The sequence below is a fragment of the Orbicella faveolata genome, unplaced genomic scaffold, assembly GCF_042242905.1.
Source record: "Orbicella faveolata isolate gen_17 unplaced genomic scaffold, um_ofav_v1 contig_36, whole genome shotgun sequence".
In the NCBI taxonomy this organism is placed as follows: domain Eukaryota; kingdom Metazoa; phylum Cnidaria; class Anthozoa; order Scleractinia; family Merulinidae; genus Orbicella; species Orbicella faveolata.
This window is the reverse complement of record NW_028301565.1, coordinates 15,732,450-15,746,839: the sequence shown is the minus strand read 5'-3', so window position 1 is coordinate 15,746,839 and position 14,390 is coordinate 15,732,450. Positions and strand designations below refer to the sequence as shown.

Sequence of the window (14,390 nt, the reverse complement as noted above, 5' to 3'; positions counted from 1 at the left end):
ACCTCTCTGAGTTTCAGCAGCTCTATATTTACCGATAATTCAACAATGTCAGCTGAGGTGGAGAATATTTTGAGGTCATTTTGGGAGTGGCGCTTGAAGGAGAGTCCAGAATTCGCGACTCAGATTGGCGTTCACACTTACGACAATAGCTTGGATGATCACAGTTTGGGCGCGTATGCCAAGAGACAGGTAGAGTAATAACTTGCTATAAACATCACATGATACTTTGACTATGGGCGGCCGACTTACCACCAAAAATACAAACAATAGCAGCGGATTAGAAGGGTCCCCATATCTTGTGTACCATGTTTGTACATAGTCGGTACATGTGTAGAGTGTATATTAGACAATTTCGAAAAGATAGCTAAAATATGTAAAGGACAGTATAAAAATTGTCGTGCATGTGAGTAACACAGGGTAGAAGCGAAACAGAATTTGCACTTAAGCTCTCGTGATTTCCATAAACAAGAAAAAAATTAATTTATAGCTACATGTAAGTAGACACAACTACTGGTGTCCCAGTAGTTTACATTGATGAGAACTTTGTTCATAAACAGAAACTTGAAAGTGAAGAATGATCATCGCAGTAAATTTTCCAATTTAAGCAATTGGAAAGAAGAAGCCTGAAAAAAATCTGGGCTTCAATGGGATTCGAACCCGTGACCTCCGCGATACTGGTGCGATGCTCTACCAACTGAGCTATGAAGCCATTCATTGGGAGCGAGGTCAATTAATTGAGTTCATATCTTCCCATGAGGAGTGAAATGATGTGAAGAATATATGAAATAATTCATATATGAACTGCGGTTGTAGATGAAATTGAAGAATGATCATCGCAGTAAATTTTCCAATTTAAGCAATTGGAAAGAAGAAGCCTGAAAAAAATCAGGGCTTCAATGGGATTCGAATCTGTGACCTCTGTGATACCGGTGCAATGTTCTACCAACTGAACTATGAAGCCACACATTGGGAGCGAGGTCAATTAACTGAGTTCATATCTTCCCGTGAGGAGTGAAATGATGTGAAGAATATATGAAATAATTCATATTTGAACTGCAGTGTGGCTTCATAGCTCAGTTGGTAGAGCATCGCACTGGTATCGTGGACGTCATGGGTTTGAATCCCGTTGAAGCCCTGATTTTTTTCAGGCTTCTTCTTTCCAAATGCTTAAATTGGAAAATTTACTGTGATGATCATTCTTCACTTTCATCTACAACCGCAGTTCAAATATGAATTATTTCATATATTCTTCAAAACAGAAACTTGTTAAAAATCCAAACTGGTGGAGGCAGACCAGTTGGCTATACACTGGTACACAGCATACAGGAGTTGAATGTGGGACCACCGAAAACAAATCCTGAATTAGTGGCAGGGTAGGCTCCTATGCAGACACTTTTTAGACTCGTCACACAATCTTCCTCCCCAAGGAACGTCAGCTGAAACATACAGCACATCCCTATCCCTTTGTTTGTAAAGGTCACCTGGAGATCATTGTGAAATAAAAAGCCACTCTTAAACTTAACAGGTTCCCGAAGACATGATTGATCATCGCAGTTATATATGCAACTTAAGCAGTTGTGAAATTAAAGCCTGAAAAAAAAAATTCAGGCCAGAGCGGGATTCGAACCCATGACCTTTGCGATACCGGTGCAGTGCTGTACCTACTGAGCTATCAAGCCAACTGGGAGCTGATCATGTTGTGAGTTCAGTATATACCTGTAGATGGTGAAGAATGCAAGTGAATAATTATATGAAAGATCATATATTTGAACTGCAGAGAAAGATATGAAGACACTGGTATCGCAGAGGTCATGGGTTCGAATAGCGTTCAGGCCTGAATTTTTTTTTTGAGACTTAAATTTCACAACTGCTTGGATTGCTTATATCTTGGATTGCATCTTGTTAGAGAGTGCAAAACTCAACAAACACTCAAACATCTTTTTCACTGCAAAAATATATGCTATAGTTTCTAAGAGGATTTGAAAATGATATTGTCAATGTCTCCCACACTCTTTAAAAGGCCACACTAGCATTGTGCTGTGATTGGGGTACATAAGTAGCCCTGTATTTTGGCAGGCGTTCGTAGCAGGGGGAGGGAGATTGCATGGCCTCTGGATTACAAGTCCAGCACCCTAACTACTAGGGCTAAACCCACTAGAAATTATGTTTTAAACTAGGGAGTGAGAGAACTTTATTGCATGCTTTTATTACTTCACTAGTATAATCAGTGTGAGAATATTTAAATTTATACTGGGGAGAGGGTCCAAATCTGAAACATGGGCAATGCTAGCTCTTCACTTCAAGATTTAAGATGTTGCATTTTAGACAGGGCAAGGGGGAAGGGTTTACACTGTAAATAGATAGGGGGTGCTTATAGACAGATGAAAAGGGAACACTGGTAGGTTCTAGTTTTTTTGCTCTATTTTTGTTATATTAATCATAAATGTGAAGGCGTGGTGGCCTAATGGATAATGTGCTGAACTCCAGATCAAGCGTTACGTTGTGTTCTTGGGGAGGGCACTTAACTTTCACAGTACTTCCAGCTTCATCTATGTGTAAAAATGGGTACCAGAGAATTAAATGTCAGGGTGTAACCCTACAATAGACTACATGAAGCATCCCACCCAGAAGGGAGTAGAAATACTCCTTACCACTTCATCTACATAAACCATCATCAGATGACCATAAGCTTTGGCTGTACATGTATGGGCCATGACCCTTTTTACCAAAAGTATGATCATTTAATTGTTGCACAGTGTTATTGATTATTGTGTGACAGTATGAGCAGTAATTCCCCCACAACTGCAAATACAATATGTCAATTTGTGCCCAGATTGGTATGATAATAGAGTGGTAACGACAGTCTGAAATTTACTGTATTGGTTGTAAAGGCAAAGTGGGTTTGGGGGGCGGGGGGGGATTATCAGGGGATGACTGGGGATAGTGTAGGAAAATAGAGCGAGGAAGGATAGAACATCTTAAGATCTCCGGTTAATACATGTAACAGCCATATCACTTGAATTTCTTGCTCCTTGTGAAAAGGGAGGCACTTATAAAAGAGTTAGCCCAATAAAAAATTTGGGGTTAAGTTTCTATTTATCTGTCCTTTTTGGAAAAACAAAAATCTTTATGACTGACTCAGGGATAAATCATTATATGTTTGAGTAAATTAGGATCTCAAATAGTTAGAGTTGTTGTTAATATTTATTGTGGATAACGCAATTTGTTTTAATTGTAAATAATGTAATTTAACAGAGAAGAGTGACCTCATGGATCTGTTTAATAAACCATTATTATTATTATCATTATCATTATCATTGTCATTGTCATTGTCATTGTCATTGTCATTGTCATTATCATTATCATTGTCATTGTCATTGTCATTGTCATTATCATTATCATCATTATTATTATTATTATTATAATTATTATTATTATTATTTTTATTATTACTTGCAGAGTAGATTTTAAATAGAGTTTTATTTCTTGAGCTTTTGCAACTTAAAGCATTTGTCAGAGGGAGATGTGGTGGTGAGCTGTTGGTTAGGGTGCTTGCCCTGGTTGATCCTGAGTGAGGTCATTGCTCTGTGTTGTAGGCCAAGACACGCTATCCTCATAGTCCCTCTTTCCACCCAGGAGTATAAAATGCATACCATGGCTAACAAATTGAATGCTAGAGATGAAGTGACCTGGGGAGAACAGAATTGGTTAAACCTACAGAAACTCTAGACTAAGAGTAGTCCCTCGTAGTGTACAGAAACTCTGCCAATAAGGGAAAATTAACTTGACACAGACTTTAAACTCTTTTGAATGAAATTAGTCTCTTGCATTGTGTTAGCATGGTATATAATTTGTAGTCTATGAGATGCACCACTACCCTTCATACCCTGAGGTTCTTTGGTTTGTATAATGGATTAATTGAACCTAACTGAAATTTTAATGAAAAATGCACATCTGCTGTGTTTTGAAATTCCAGGATGATTGCAGAGATTTCATCAAGAAGTTAAAAGCAGTTACCAAATCTGAACTTTCTAAGGTACATGTACATGTAGACTATATCCTGTACATCATTAAATTGTTCAGACAAAAAGATTTACATGTACAAAATCTTACCATATTATTGTGAACAGCATAATTCTATCCACATGTAGGTATTAGTCTAGTTAATTTAAAGCAATTTCTCATGTGACCACTTTCTGCACCTGTATCTCAAGGAAATGTATTAAAATACAGTTAATCATCGATGTTCATTTTTGTTAATCTCTATAGGCGCATTTTAAGCAATAAAATACATTATGTAAAACAATTGAAAAGGAATTGTGACACACTGACTGAAAGCAGCTATGTGTTGGATACTTACAGCAGATTTATTGGAATGGAAATCATATACTTTTGTTATGAACTCAGATATACTTCTAACGTGTCAATGTCAGTTTAATATGGAAGCCATTTTTTTTAGTTGTTAACAAACAGTATTGTTAGTCTAAGGGGTGGTAGGGGATCGATAAAGGGAGGGGGGTGGGGGAGGATTGATGTGGATGCATGTGTCCAAAGCATTTCTCTGTTTAACCAATGCTTAAAATTTATACTTAAACTGTTTATTTTTTTTTTCAGAGTGATGCACTAAATGTTAAACTTCTTCAAAGGGAAATCGAAATGTATTTGGATGGCTCTAAGCATAAAAGGTAGGAAACATTATGCAATATACACTATACAGTCATGTGGCAGAGTGCTATTTAACAATATTCTATGAGCACACATTGGATATGAAATAAAATAGAAGCAAAAATGCCTCCCAAAATTACGAGAACCCCTACCGTATTACAGTATGGTGTAATGACTTAAATACTAAGATGGCTTAGTTAATGAAAACTCTGGAATTTGCATTATCCAATGATCCAGTTTTTAAAAAAACACAATATAATACTAACGATAAAACAATACCATACCATATGAAGCTGAAATGGAACGAAACAGAACGGAACGAAAGAACGAACGAACGCAACACGACGAATCGCAAACGAAACGCAATGAATCCAATCCGCAACGCAATAATACCTCTAATTTCATGTAATTTCATGTAATTTTACAGTATATATGTTATTTCCAATTAGCTACCAGTTTCCTCCAATAAATTTGGGCGGAGCCCAGTTAGGTAGTTTCATAGTTGACGTTTGCAACACAAACGCAGCGCAGCCCAACGCAATGCAACTCAACGCATTAACGCAACGCAAAGGCTCCAAAACGCAACGGAACGGAACGTACAAAAAAGCAAACGGAACAGAACAAATGCAAAACAAAGAGAATCCGAAATAAATCCGAAATAAAACGAAGCGGAAGGGAACGGAGCGAAGTAAAGAACACAACGTTACGCAACCAATACAAAATGAAACGCAGCGAATCCGAAACCAATCTAATTGAAACGCAACGCAATGCAGCCAATCCAAGAATAAACGTAACAAATGAGAAATGAAACGCAGAGAATCCAAAACCAAACGAATCGATTTTTAAAAAGAGAGGCAACGAGTGAGATTTGAAATGCAACGAACGAGAAATGAAATGCAACGAATCCAGAGTTAAACGAATCGAATCGCAGCGCAATGTTACAAACTCAAAATCTAACGCAACACAACGAACCCAAAACGAAACGCAACCAAACGAACCCAAAACGAAACGAACCCAAAACGGAACGAAACGAAAGAAAACGAAATGCAACGCAACGCAACGCAACGGAGCGAAGATGTATAAAGGAAGATGCAGATGTCCCTATAATTTCGTGTAATTTCTTGTAATTTTTCGTTTCATGTAATGTAACAGTATACCTTTCATTTCCAATCAGCTACCTGTTTCCTCTGATAAATTTGGAGGGACCGCAGTTGGAATTTTCGAGGCTGGTTTCATGGATGAAGTTTGAAACCAAAGGAGACTATGAAAAGTATTTTTCAAGACTGGAGGCCTTTCCAACGCAGGTACTCGCACTAGGATATCGATTGTAGTGACATGAAAATTGTGCTGTGATTAAACCTGTGTTTTGATCTGATTTGTACATTAAAGTCTGTGTTTAGCTAAGATATATATTAGGACTTGCACTAATTTTGCGCCTTTATTTATAATTATTTTGCAGGCTTCTGAATTTATTGCTCTGCTGGAAGAAGGAGTAAGAACACACTATGTACCTCCCCATTTAACAGTGGTAAGCTCTTTAGAATCTTATCTTCTGCTGTCAAATTGTGCAAAAAAACAAACAAAAAAAGGACTCCAGACTGGTGATAATATTTACTTTTTACTGCATATATACATATTCATATAATTACATTCAGTTTTAGGTCATTACAGTGTTGAAACACAATTATATCTGCCTTATGCCCAAACCTTGACTTTACTTGATTTGTTTATAGTTACATTTTTGTATTACATGTACATGTATTTTATTTCTTTCAGTCACATGTTCCAGAGCAAATCAAGAAAGTGTTGAATGCAGATATTACAGGTGACAACCATCTATTCACCCCACTAAAAAGGTTTCCAGAAACATTTTCAGAAGAAGAGAGGTACATTTATCTGTTTTGCTTACATGTACATGTACATGTCTTTTGCATTTTTATGTTTTTATTCGGAATAATCAAATTTGTTTTGTGCATTTATCACCCTGGGAGGAAAGGTTATTTTTACTTAAATTTTAATTAGCACTCAGGACAATTACCAATTTTTGGCAGGTCAAGGAAGGGTGCTTATTAAATTTGCAGATTGGCTACTTTTTTAACCTTGACATCTCTGAACTGCACAAACTAGTACAAACCAGACACTTGATTTAATCTACTTTTTCAAATCAAGTTGTTCTCAACTGTAAACTAAAAGGTATACTGTTAATTGCATGAAACAAAATATTGCATTGCCTAATAATTTAAATGGATGGCTCTCATAAGTATTGAGTTAGTTTTTGTCATCATGTTTTGTCTCTGGCTCCTGCATTACTCAGGAAAGTCTCACTTTAAAAGATGTCTTTATTCGTAGGGAATCATTCAAAGAACGTGGTATTAAGCTGATAGAAGAAAAAGTAAAACTAGCATTTAAAAAGATCCACGATTATTACTTTGATGTAAGTAAAGATGATCCAAAGTAGTCTTCGCAAGATGCATGGCTGACAATCAGTCCATCGTAGTATATTTATATTTAGTTTGAGATAAATGTAATCTTTAAATAATAGAACCCTTGTATTTTCTATGAATAATTAACATTTGCAAACCTGGTATTAAAGTGAGTCAAGATTCAATAAATTATGGCTTTTGTTCAATCATGTTGTCTTTATAATCAGTGTTTTTGATCTTTTGTAGAAGTATCTTCGTCAGACAAGGGATTCCATTTCATGCGCTAATTTCCCAAATGGAACTGAGTTTTATAAGCAGGTGAGAGGAACAAAAGGAGTAGGTTAGCTGGGTGATGGAGAAGTGATCAAGGTAAAAATACGTCAGCTGTTATTGAAAAAAAACAAAACAAAACAAAACAAAAAATAAAACAGATGATGCTATTTAAGCATACAACGTCTTGACTGAAAGCCATCACTGAAGGTAATAAAACTTCATAACCGAATTTTGCTTCAAATTAGGATATAGAAACTCGTTGTAAGAAAAAAAAGATGCTTCTTATTTGATCATTTTTTTTTTTTTTACTTAATGCTTTTTCTTGTGCCGTGTCCCCTCCAATAGCTCGCCCTCTTACTCCGGGATATACTTTTTATTTACATGTAAAAAAGTATTATATGTACTTGTATATGTATACAGCATACGTATGGAAAAATCCCGACCAAGAAAGAACTAATCAGAACGCTCGGATTTACCTCGAAACTACTTGCAATAATTGTAATGATTGTAATTATTCTCTGCTTTCTCACACAGGCTCTAAAGTTTCACATTGCTTGTGACATGACAGCGCAAGAAGTTCATGATCTGGGACAAAATGAAGTCAGGAGAATAAGGTCGAGAATGGATAAGGTAAAAAAATAAACCCAGCAAAGCTGAGCCCGTCGACGTTAATAACCGTATTTTTCCTAAAATAAATGTAACACTGTTTTTACCTTGAGAGACAATTAAAAGACGTACTTTGTTGGGGGCTAAAAGGAAAACAGAAATAAAACATAACGAAAAGAAATCAATATAGGAGGGGACTAGAGGGACAAATTTTTGCTGCACATCTGTTGCAGTTATGTTGGATGGATGTGCCGAATATCGGCAAAAAATTCGCCAGATTTCGTCGAGAACTTACGTAACTGTCGTTGAGCAATGCTAGAATTCCGAATTCAGTACACCATGGCCAGTAGACAATATTTATTTAAGAGACCTCTTGAGATTCAAGTCAAAACATTCGCGGCTGAGTTCTGAGAAGTGTTTCTGGCTGTTGTCACTGTGTGAAAAAATCAAAAGTTCAGCAGTCTCAATATATGAGTTTCATCTATTACATTTACATTAACGCACATATTTCATGTCTTTAAAAAAAAAATACAAAGAATCATCAAAATAAACAAGTCGCAAAGATTACACAACACATATACATTAAACAACTGAATTATTTCAGTTTACATGGTAGCATAGTTAGTAGAGGGGACTGGTTATGAAAGCCGGCAAACTTCAAAGGGCAAAACAATAGAGCGGTCTCTGATGTTGAACAGGTCCGTCACGTGACTCTGACCGTGCACAAGTTCATTCAAGATGGCGGACAGTGTGGACGATCTGTTCTTGTGGGAATAATAATAATAATAATAATAATAATAATAATAATAATAATAATAATAATAATAATAATAAAGTTTTTTGGGTGCATTTAAAAAACTCAATGCGCTTACATTACTATAAAAAATAAATTAGTTAAATCCTATAAAATATTTCTAATAACAGTAATAAATAAAATAAATGAAATAATTAATCAAAATACAGTTCCTCATAAAATAAAATAAATCAAAAGTAAGATTTCCGAAACAAGAATGTTTTGAGGGCAGATTTAAAAGACGAAAGAGATGTTGTATTTTTAACAGAATCCGGTAGACTGTTCCATAACATAGGTCCTCTACTAACTATGATGGTAGACATTTAAGAAACTTGTTTTCAAGGCTTCCTCGTAGTAATTCATGTATACGCATTTGTTTCCTGTTAACGTTGTTACAGATTATCAAGGAGGTGGGTTTTGAAGGCAGTTTTAAAGAATTCCTTGAGATGCTTAGAACTGAAAAGCGGTTTTATTATGACACAAAAGTAAGTTTATGTCTTCGTCATCTTAGATTTGCCTGTTAATTTGATTGATTTTATTTTATTTTTTTGTATTAACGTGTCAATTGCTTGTAGCCTGGGAAAATCGCATACTAATTTGGAGACAATAAATACCGTAAACTTCTGAAAGTTCTTTATGGGTTTACAAAATTTGTTGATGAGTTTCGCTTGCTCTGGTTTAATTTACAGGAAGAGCTGCTTAATGGTTATAAAGATTTGTGTGAGAAGATTATCAAGCCGAAGCTGAAGGATTATTTCAAAGAAATACCCAAGACTCCATTCGAGTAAGTCTTGGACCTTTTTTTGTTAAACACGAGAGCGGGAGTACAGAAGTGGGTTTTCATGGTCTTAGAGAACCTAGACGGAGTCGGAGTCATCACTTATGATCTATTGAAAACAGGATTGTCGGAGTTGCAAACTATATAAATTAATCTTACTGTTCGACTCTGGGTATCGTGATTGGTTGGTTCTTCCGCTTCTGGTTTATCCTACGTCACAGACAATCGAGGATTGGTGACACGTCCGGCTGTACCGCAAGCTACTTCTGCTTCCGACTCCGACAATTTAGTTTTCAATGGAGCATAAGCGGCGGATTCGTAAGTGGAACCCGTCGAAGAAAATCGAATTCTGATTCTTCCGACGGCGATTCCGTCGAGCTTATGATTCGGTTTTTTTTATTTTCACTCGGTAGTAAGCGTTCTTCTGACCCCGACTACGACTCCGGCACTCGAGAAAACCAACGTTGAAACATTTCATTATAATTTGCAGGATTACTGAGACGCCAGCTGATGCAGCCCCAGTGGCTCCAGCAGCTTTTTACATGGGACCATCTGAGGACGGCTCGCGCCCAGGGGTGTTTATGGTAAACGCTTACAAACACAATACCAGGTACTACCCATGTATTTAAGGCCTGTATCCACAACGTCAGGATCTATTGCCTTTCCCCTCCTCGCCCTATTACACTCTTTAGTTCTTTCCTTCTTAGTATTTTAATTTGTATGGTTGTATTACATGCGTGGTGTCGAAAATCCAGACCGTTTATAATAGAGAACTGTTTGATCTCCCGAATGACTTAAAAGGCACAATATGGAAGAATAAGCGTAATTCGCACATGATCAAGTTTATATTTACTTTGTTGCAGGTTAATGATTTGTATCGGGGTTTGTGTTTCGATACCATGCATGCAAAATATATCGAGTCCGGTAAATCTCTTTTCCTACCGAATTGTAACCTTCATAGCCAGCGGAAACTATGATCTGACTTTGATAATTATACACAGCAAATTCAGGAACTGTTTATTTACACGAGTTTTATTTCTTCAGACCAAAGTACGAGATGGTGTCTCTTGCTCTTCATGAGGCTGAACCAGGCCATCACTTACAGGTAAGTCATAAAACGATTTTTTATGTGCCATAAATTGAAACAAAACGCAACGACTTGATGCGAAACGAAACAAAACGAAACGAAAGTCAACTCAGGTTCATGCGTGGCTATAAGAGTAGCCAGCGTTCGATTGTTGACTAATTAAACAATAAAAACAAGGGAAAACAAAAACAAAAAACAAACAAGGAAATACATACCTTATTTCAGACTGCGTTTGCCATGGAGCAGGAAGAACAGCCTTCTTTCAGGCGGCATGTGGAGGACAGGAGGTACTATGAAGTACCAGCTCGGTTTGCTTTAAACACTGCTTACATGGAGGTATTGTATGTTACCTAAATAAATATATATAATATAACAGGAAACAAAAATGCGATTTCACCAGAAACTAAACGCTTGATCATATACATAAGATAAAGATGCTTATGGATTACCCCTGTTGAAAAAGTCAGTGAGTAGTTTATTTTTTGACTAAGTCGACCTCCTTTCTTTTAAATTCTCACTCTTAAAGGAGTATTGTCAAGATATTGTTTCAGATACTTACTATGTGATTAAGTAGCGCTGTGCACCTTTAAAGGTACATTTGAGTGTCTATTAAGCGTGATTGTCAATAGTAATTATGATTTGGATTGTCACTGACAACAGTATTGGTATCTTGTGGGGCGTAAACTTACAGTCTTGCGTTGATTTTTAATCTCGCCCTTACTATATCGAAGGTAACATACTCAATCACTCGATACCCAATAGACGCTCATAACTTTTGTTCAGCATTCAAGTGAAGTCGTGATTGTTGTCTTCTAGGGCTGGGGCCTGTACTGTGAGTATCTTGGCGAGGAGATGGGCTTGTATAAAGATCCCTATGATTTGTAAGTTCATTTTATAGTTCTATGGCTACTCTACAGAACAACTATTAAACCTGTCATTTTCTGGTCTCATTACCATACTATCCTCTTGTAAATAGCTCTGTCAGACATACATTGTCAAGTATGGTCTGTGTGGTCCCTAGTCTCTCTCGAATAGAGTCTATTTTGATGTTGTGGCGGCACATTCTTCCCGAAGACTGAGGAGAAAATTGGGATTACTTCGTTATAAAAGCTTTTGCGCCCTATATTGGTTTCCTTGTATGGATTTGTGATTTTCCATAAACAGTGTTGTACTTCCCGCCCCATAGTGGACGCTCTATTTCTTGCATGAAAAATAAATGTTATGGTACAGACTTTTTTGAACAATGTAGTTACTTTTATTATTTGCTTTCTTTCAGGTTTGGCCGATTGTCAACTGAAATTCTGAGAGCGTGCAGATTAGTAGTCGATACAGGGATGCATGCTTTCGGGTAAGAAAAAGAGTTACAAACAGTCAGACAGCGAGAGAAACAGGCAGACAGACAAACAGGCAGGCACGCATGCAGACAGACAGACCGACAGACAGACAGACAGACAGACAGACAGGCAAGCAAGCAGGCAGGCGGACAGACAGACAGACAGACAGACAGGCAAACAGACAGACAGACACAGGCAGACAGGCAGGCAGACCGACGGACGATTCTGAGTCAATTAACCCTATGGCGGTTTTGCTCTTTTTCTAACATTTGATTTTAATCACGTTTCAGATGGAGTCGACAGCAGGCCGTGGACTTCATGGTAGAAAACACTGCAGTGTCTCTTCACAACGTGAATACGGAAGTTGATCGTTACATTATCTGGCCTGGGCAGGTTGGTATCTGTCTTTCTTTACCTGACTTTGTACAGTTTATGCTTTCAATTTGGAATAGGAGATGTTTTAATAATCCATTTTACTTCGAATGTGGGTTTGGCTGGCAAAAGAAGGTATGCAATTGACTATATGATATTTTATTATTTTAACTTTCTTCCTAACTTATATGTAATGACACGCACTTTCAGTTGTGCAGCAATAAAGAAAGACTCCGCTTGATTTCGGTTACCTATAATGCGTAATCTCTTAATGTAACAAGTCGTGGGATCTCAGATAATGCTACATTTTTGTGCTTACGTGTATTGCTTTGTTACAGGCCTGTGCTTACAAGGTGGGAGAAATCAAGATAAGGGAACTGAGAAGAAAAGCGGAACAGAAACTGGGTAAACTTTTTATCTAAGAACACTTTTGAAGTACAAGAAGGTCGAGATGACATCATTCATTACGTATTTTTGTTTTTTCAGGGGTTAAATTTGATATTAAAGATTATCACCACGTTTTTCTCTCGGCTGGACCAATGGGCTTGGATACGCTGGAAGAAGCTGTGGACGAGTACATCGACAGCACGCTCGCACAGTAAACACAGGAATTATTGACTCGCAGCAATTGTTGTGAGGTGGATCACTTTAAAGCCTTTGGTTCTGTAACGATCCCTCTGACTATTCATCCTAAATAAGCCCTTTGCACGATCCGGTCACATGGTACAAAGTCACACATGCTGGTGAGCAAGTCGCGCAGTAGGACTTCCAAAACAAAGGCGGGTCCAGGTGGACTTGTACGAATTGCATTGTTTTGCTAAATTTTGAGGCCTTTCTAGATGACATCGGTTATCAATTGAAACACTTTTACCACTGATCCTCGTGGTTATCAGTTAATTGAAACCTCTGTAGAGGTGAAGAATCTAGGAACCAAAATGAAATCTCTTGTCGTAAGATAACATTTAATTTAATATAATTTATGACAAAACAGATGAACTAGAAAATGTTTAGAATTGGATTCCACAGCCACATTGTTGAGGCGAAAAATATATTTGGACAGTATTTTTTCGTAGTTCCTTTCAGAGATTTTACCAAATTAAATAATGAACCTCTTTACTGTGTATGGGGCTGGCTTACCCAATCAATGCATCAAAGATACCTAGCAGAGAGAGCAATGCTCAGAGATAGAGTTATAAATATATATAAGCATTTTGGAAAATCTCTACGAATTAAAAAAGGCACTTTCTTAAAAGTTACCACATCACCACAGTAGACGTTTTTTAATGCAAAATAAAGAAATTAAATATTTTTGTAAGATATCTGTAGTTATCACTTTCCTGACTTTTACGGAGGTAAATGTTTTTATAACCAGTCAGTGAATTTGTTCACGAACGTTTAGTAACAAGGATTTTCATAAACTTTCGCATCAAGTTTTTTTTTAATTATCCTTTTCAAATAAATCCTCTTACGAATGTGAGAAATATCCGATAAGTACCAGATTAATTAGGGATATAGGTAGATCATAATTTATAGGTATTCAAAATTAAAACTAATTACTGAGGAAACGGATCAAAAATGATTTGTTTCGTTGTTCTTGTGAAAACACCCCATCCTTTGGATATTCTTGTTTTCTTCTTTTTCCTCTTAAATACTGGTTAAACAGGTACAAGCTCTCTATTCAAGCAGGTGAAAATTCTCTGATGGAACTGTGCAAAACTATTGCTTATAAATGTTCAAAATTGCTATGAAATGGTATATTGCAAATTAAAAGGAATATAAACATGATATTTGCAATTAGTAATCGATGGGCTGCCCATGTTAAGTTTCTTTGTAATATTTTACATTGTCATGTTTTCATTTGTTCTTATAGTCAATTAGCATTTTGCGTACACTATATATTCAACTCTGTACTTTGTAATTTAACCTGAAGATGACCGAAGATTCTGTTGAAACATGCTTTTGAAAAACGTAGTGCTGTTTCTCAAAATTTTAACATGTCTGCTACTATTCAGACCATTTGATTATTTTTATTATTTGATAAATCTGACCATTCACGGCC

At 36.7% G+C, this 14,390-nt stretch overlaps 1 protein-coding gene across 2 annotated transcripts; it reads left to right on the top strand.

Annotated features, from left to right (window-relative positions):
- Positions 1 to 45: 45 nt before the first annotated feature.
- Positions 46 to 14,116, top strand: LOC149102405 (uncharacterized). Of its 2 annotated transcripts, XM_089274477.1 has the most exons (20): positions 88 to 189; positions 1,260 to 1,373; positions 3,977 to 4,036; positions 4,615 to 4,685; positions 5,840 to 5,969; positions 6,125 to 6,193; positions 6,442 to 6,551; positions 7,015 to 7,099; positions 7,335 to 7,406; positions 7,896 to 7,991; positions 9,159 to 9,245; positions 9,450 to 9,544; positions 10,029 to 10,148; positions 10,583 to 10,643; positions 10,851 to 10,961; positions 11,442 to 11,506; positions 11,902 to 11,973; positions 12,250 to 12,352; positions 12,670 to 12,736; positions 12,818 to 14,116. In XM_089274477.1, exons 4-20 carry the CDS (start codon positions 4,657 to 4,659, stop codon positions 12,931 to 12,933), a joined length of 1,488 nt encoding a protein of 495 aa, XP_089130603.1. In that variant the 5' UTR covers positions 88 to 189; positions 1,260 to 1,373; positions 3,977 to 4,036; positions 4,615 to 4,656; the 3' UTR covers positions 12,934 to 14,116. The 2 variants fall into 2 exon arrangements, with proteins under 2 accessions (XP_089130602.1, XP_089130603.1); XM_089274476.1 differs by lacking the exon at positions 1,260 to 1,373 and having other exon boundaries at positions 46 to 189.
- Positions 14,117 to 14,390: the final 274 nt, after the last annotated feature.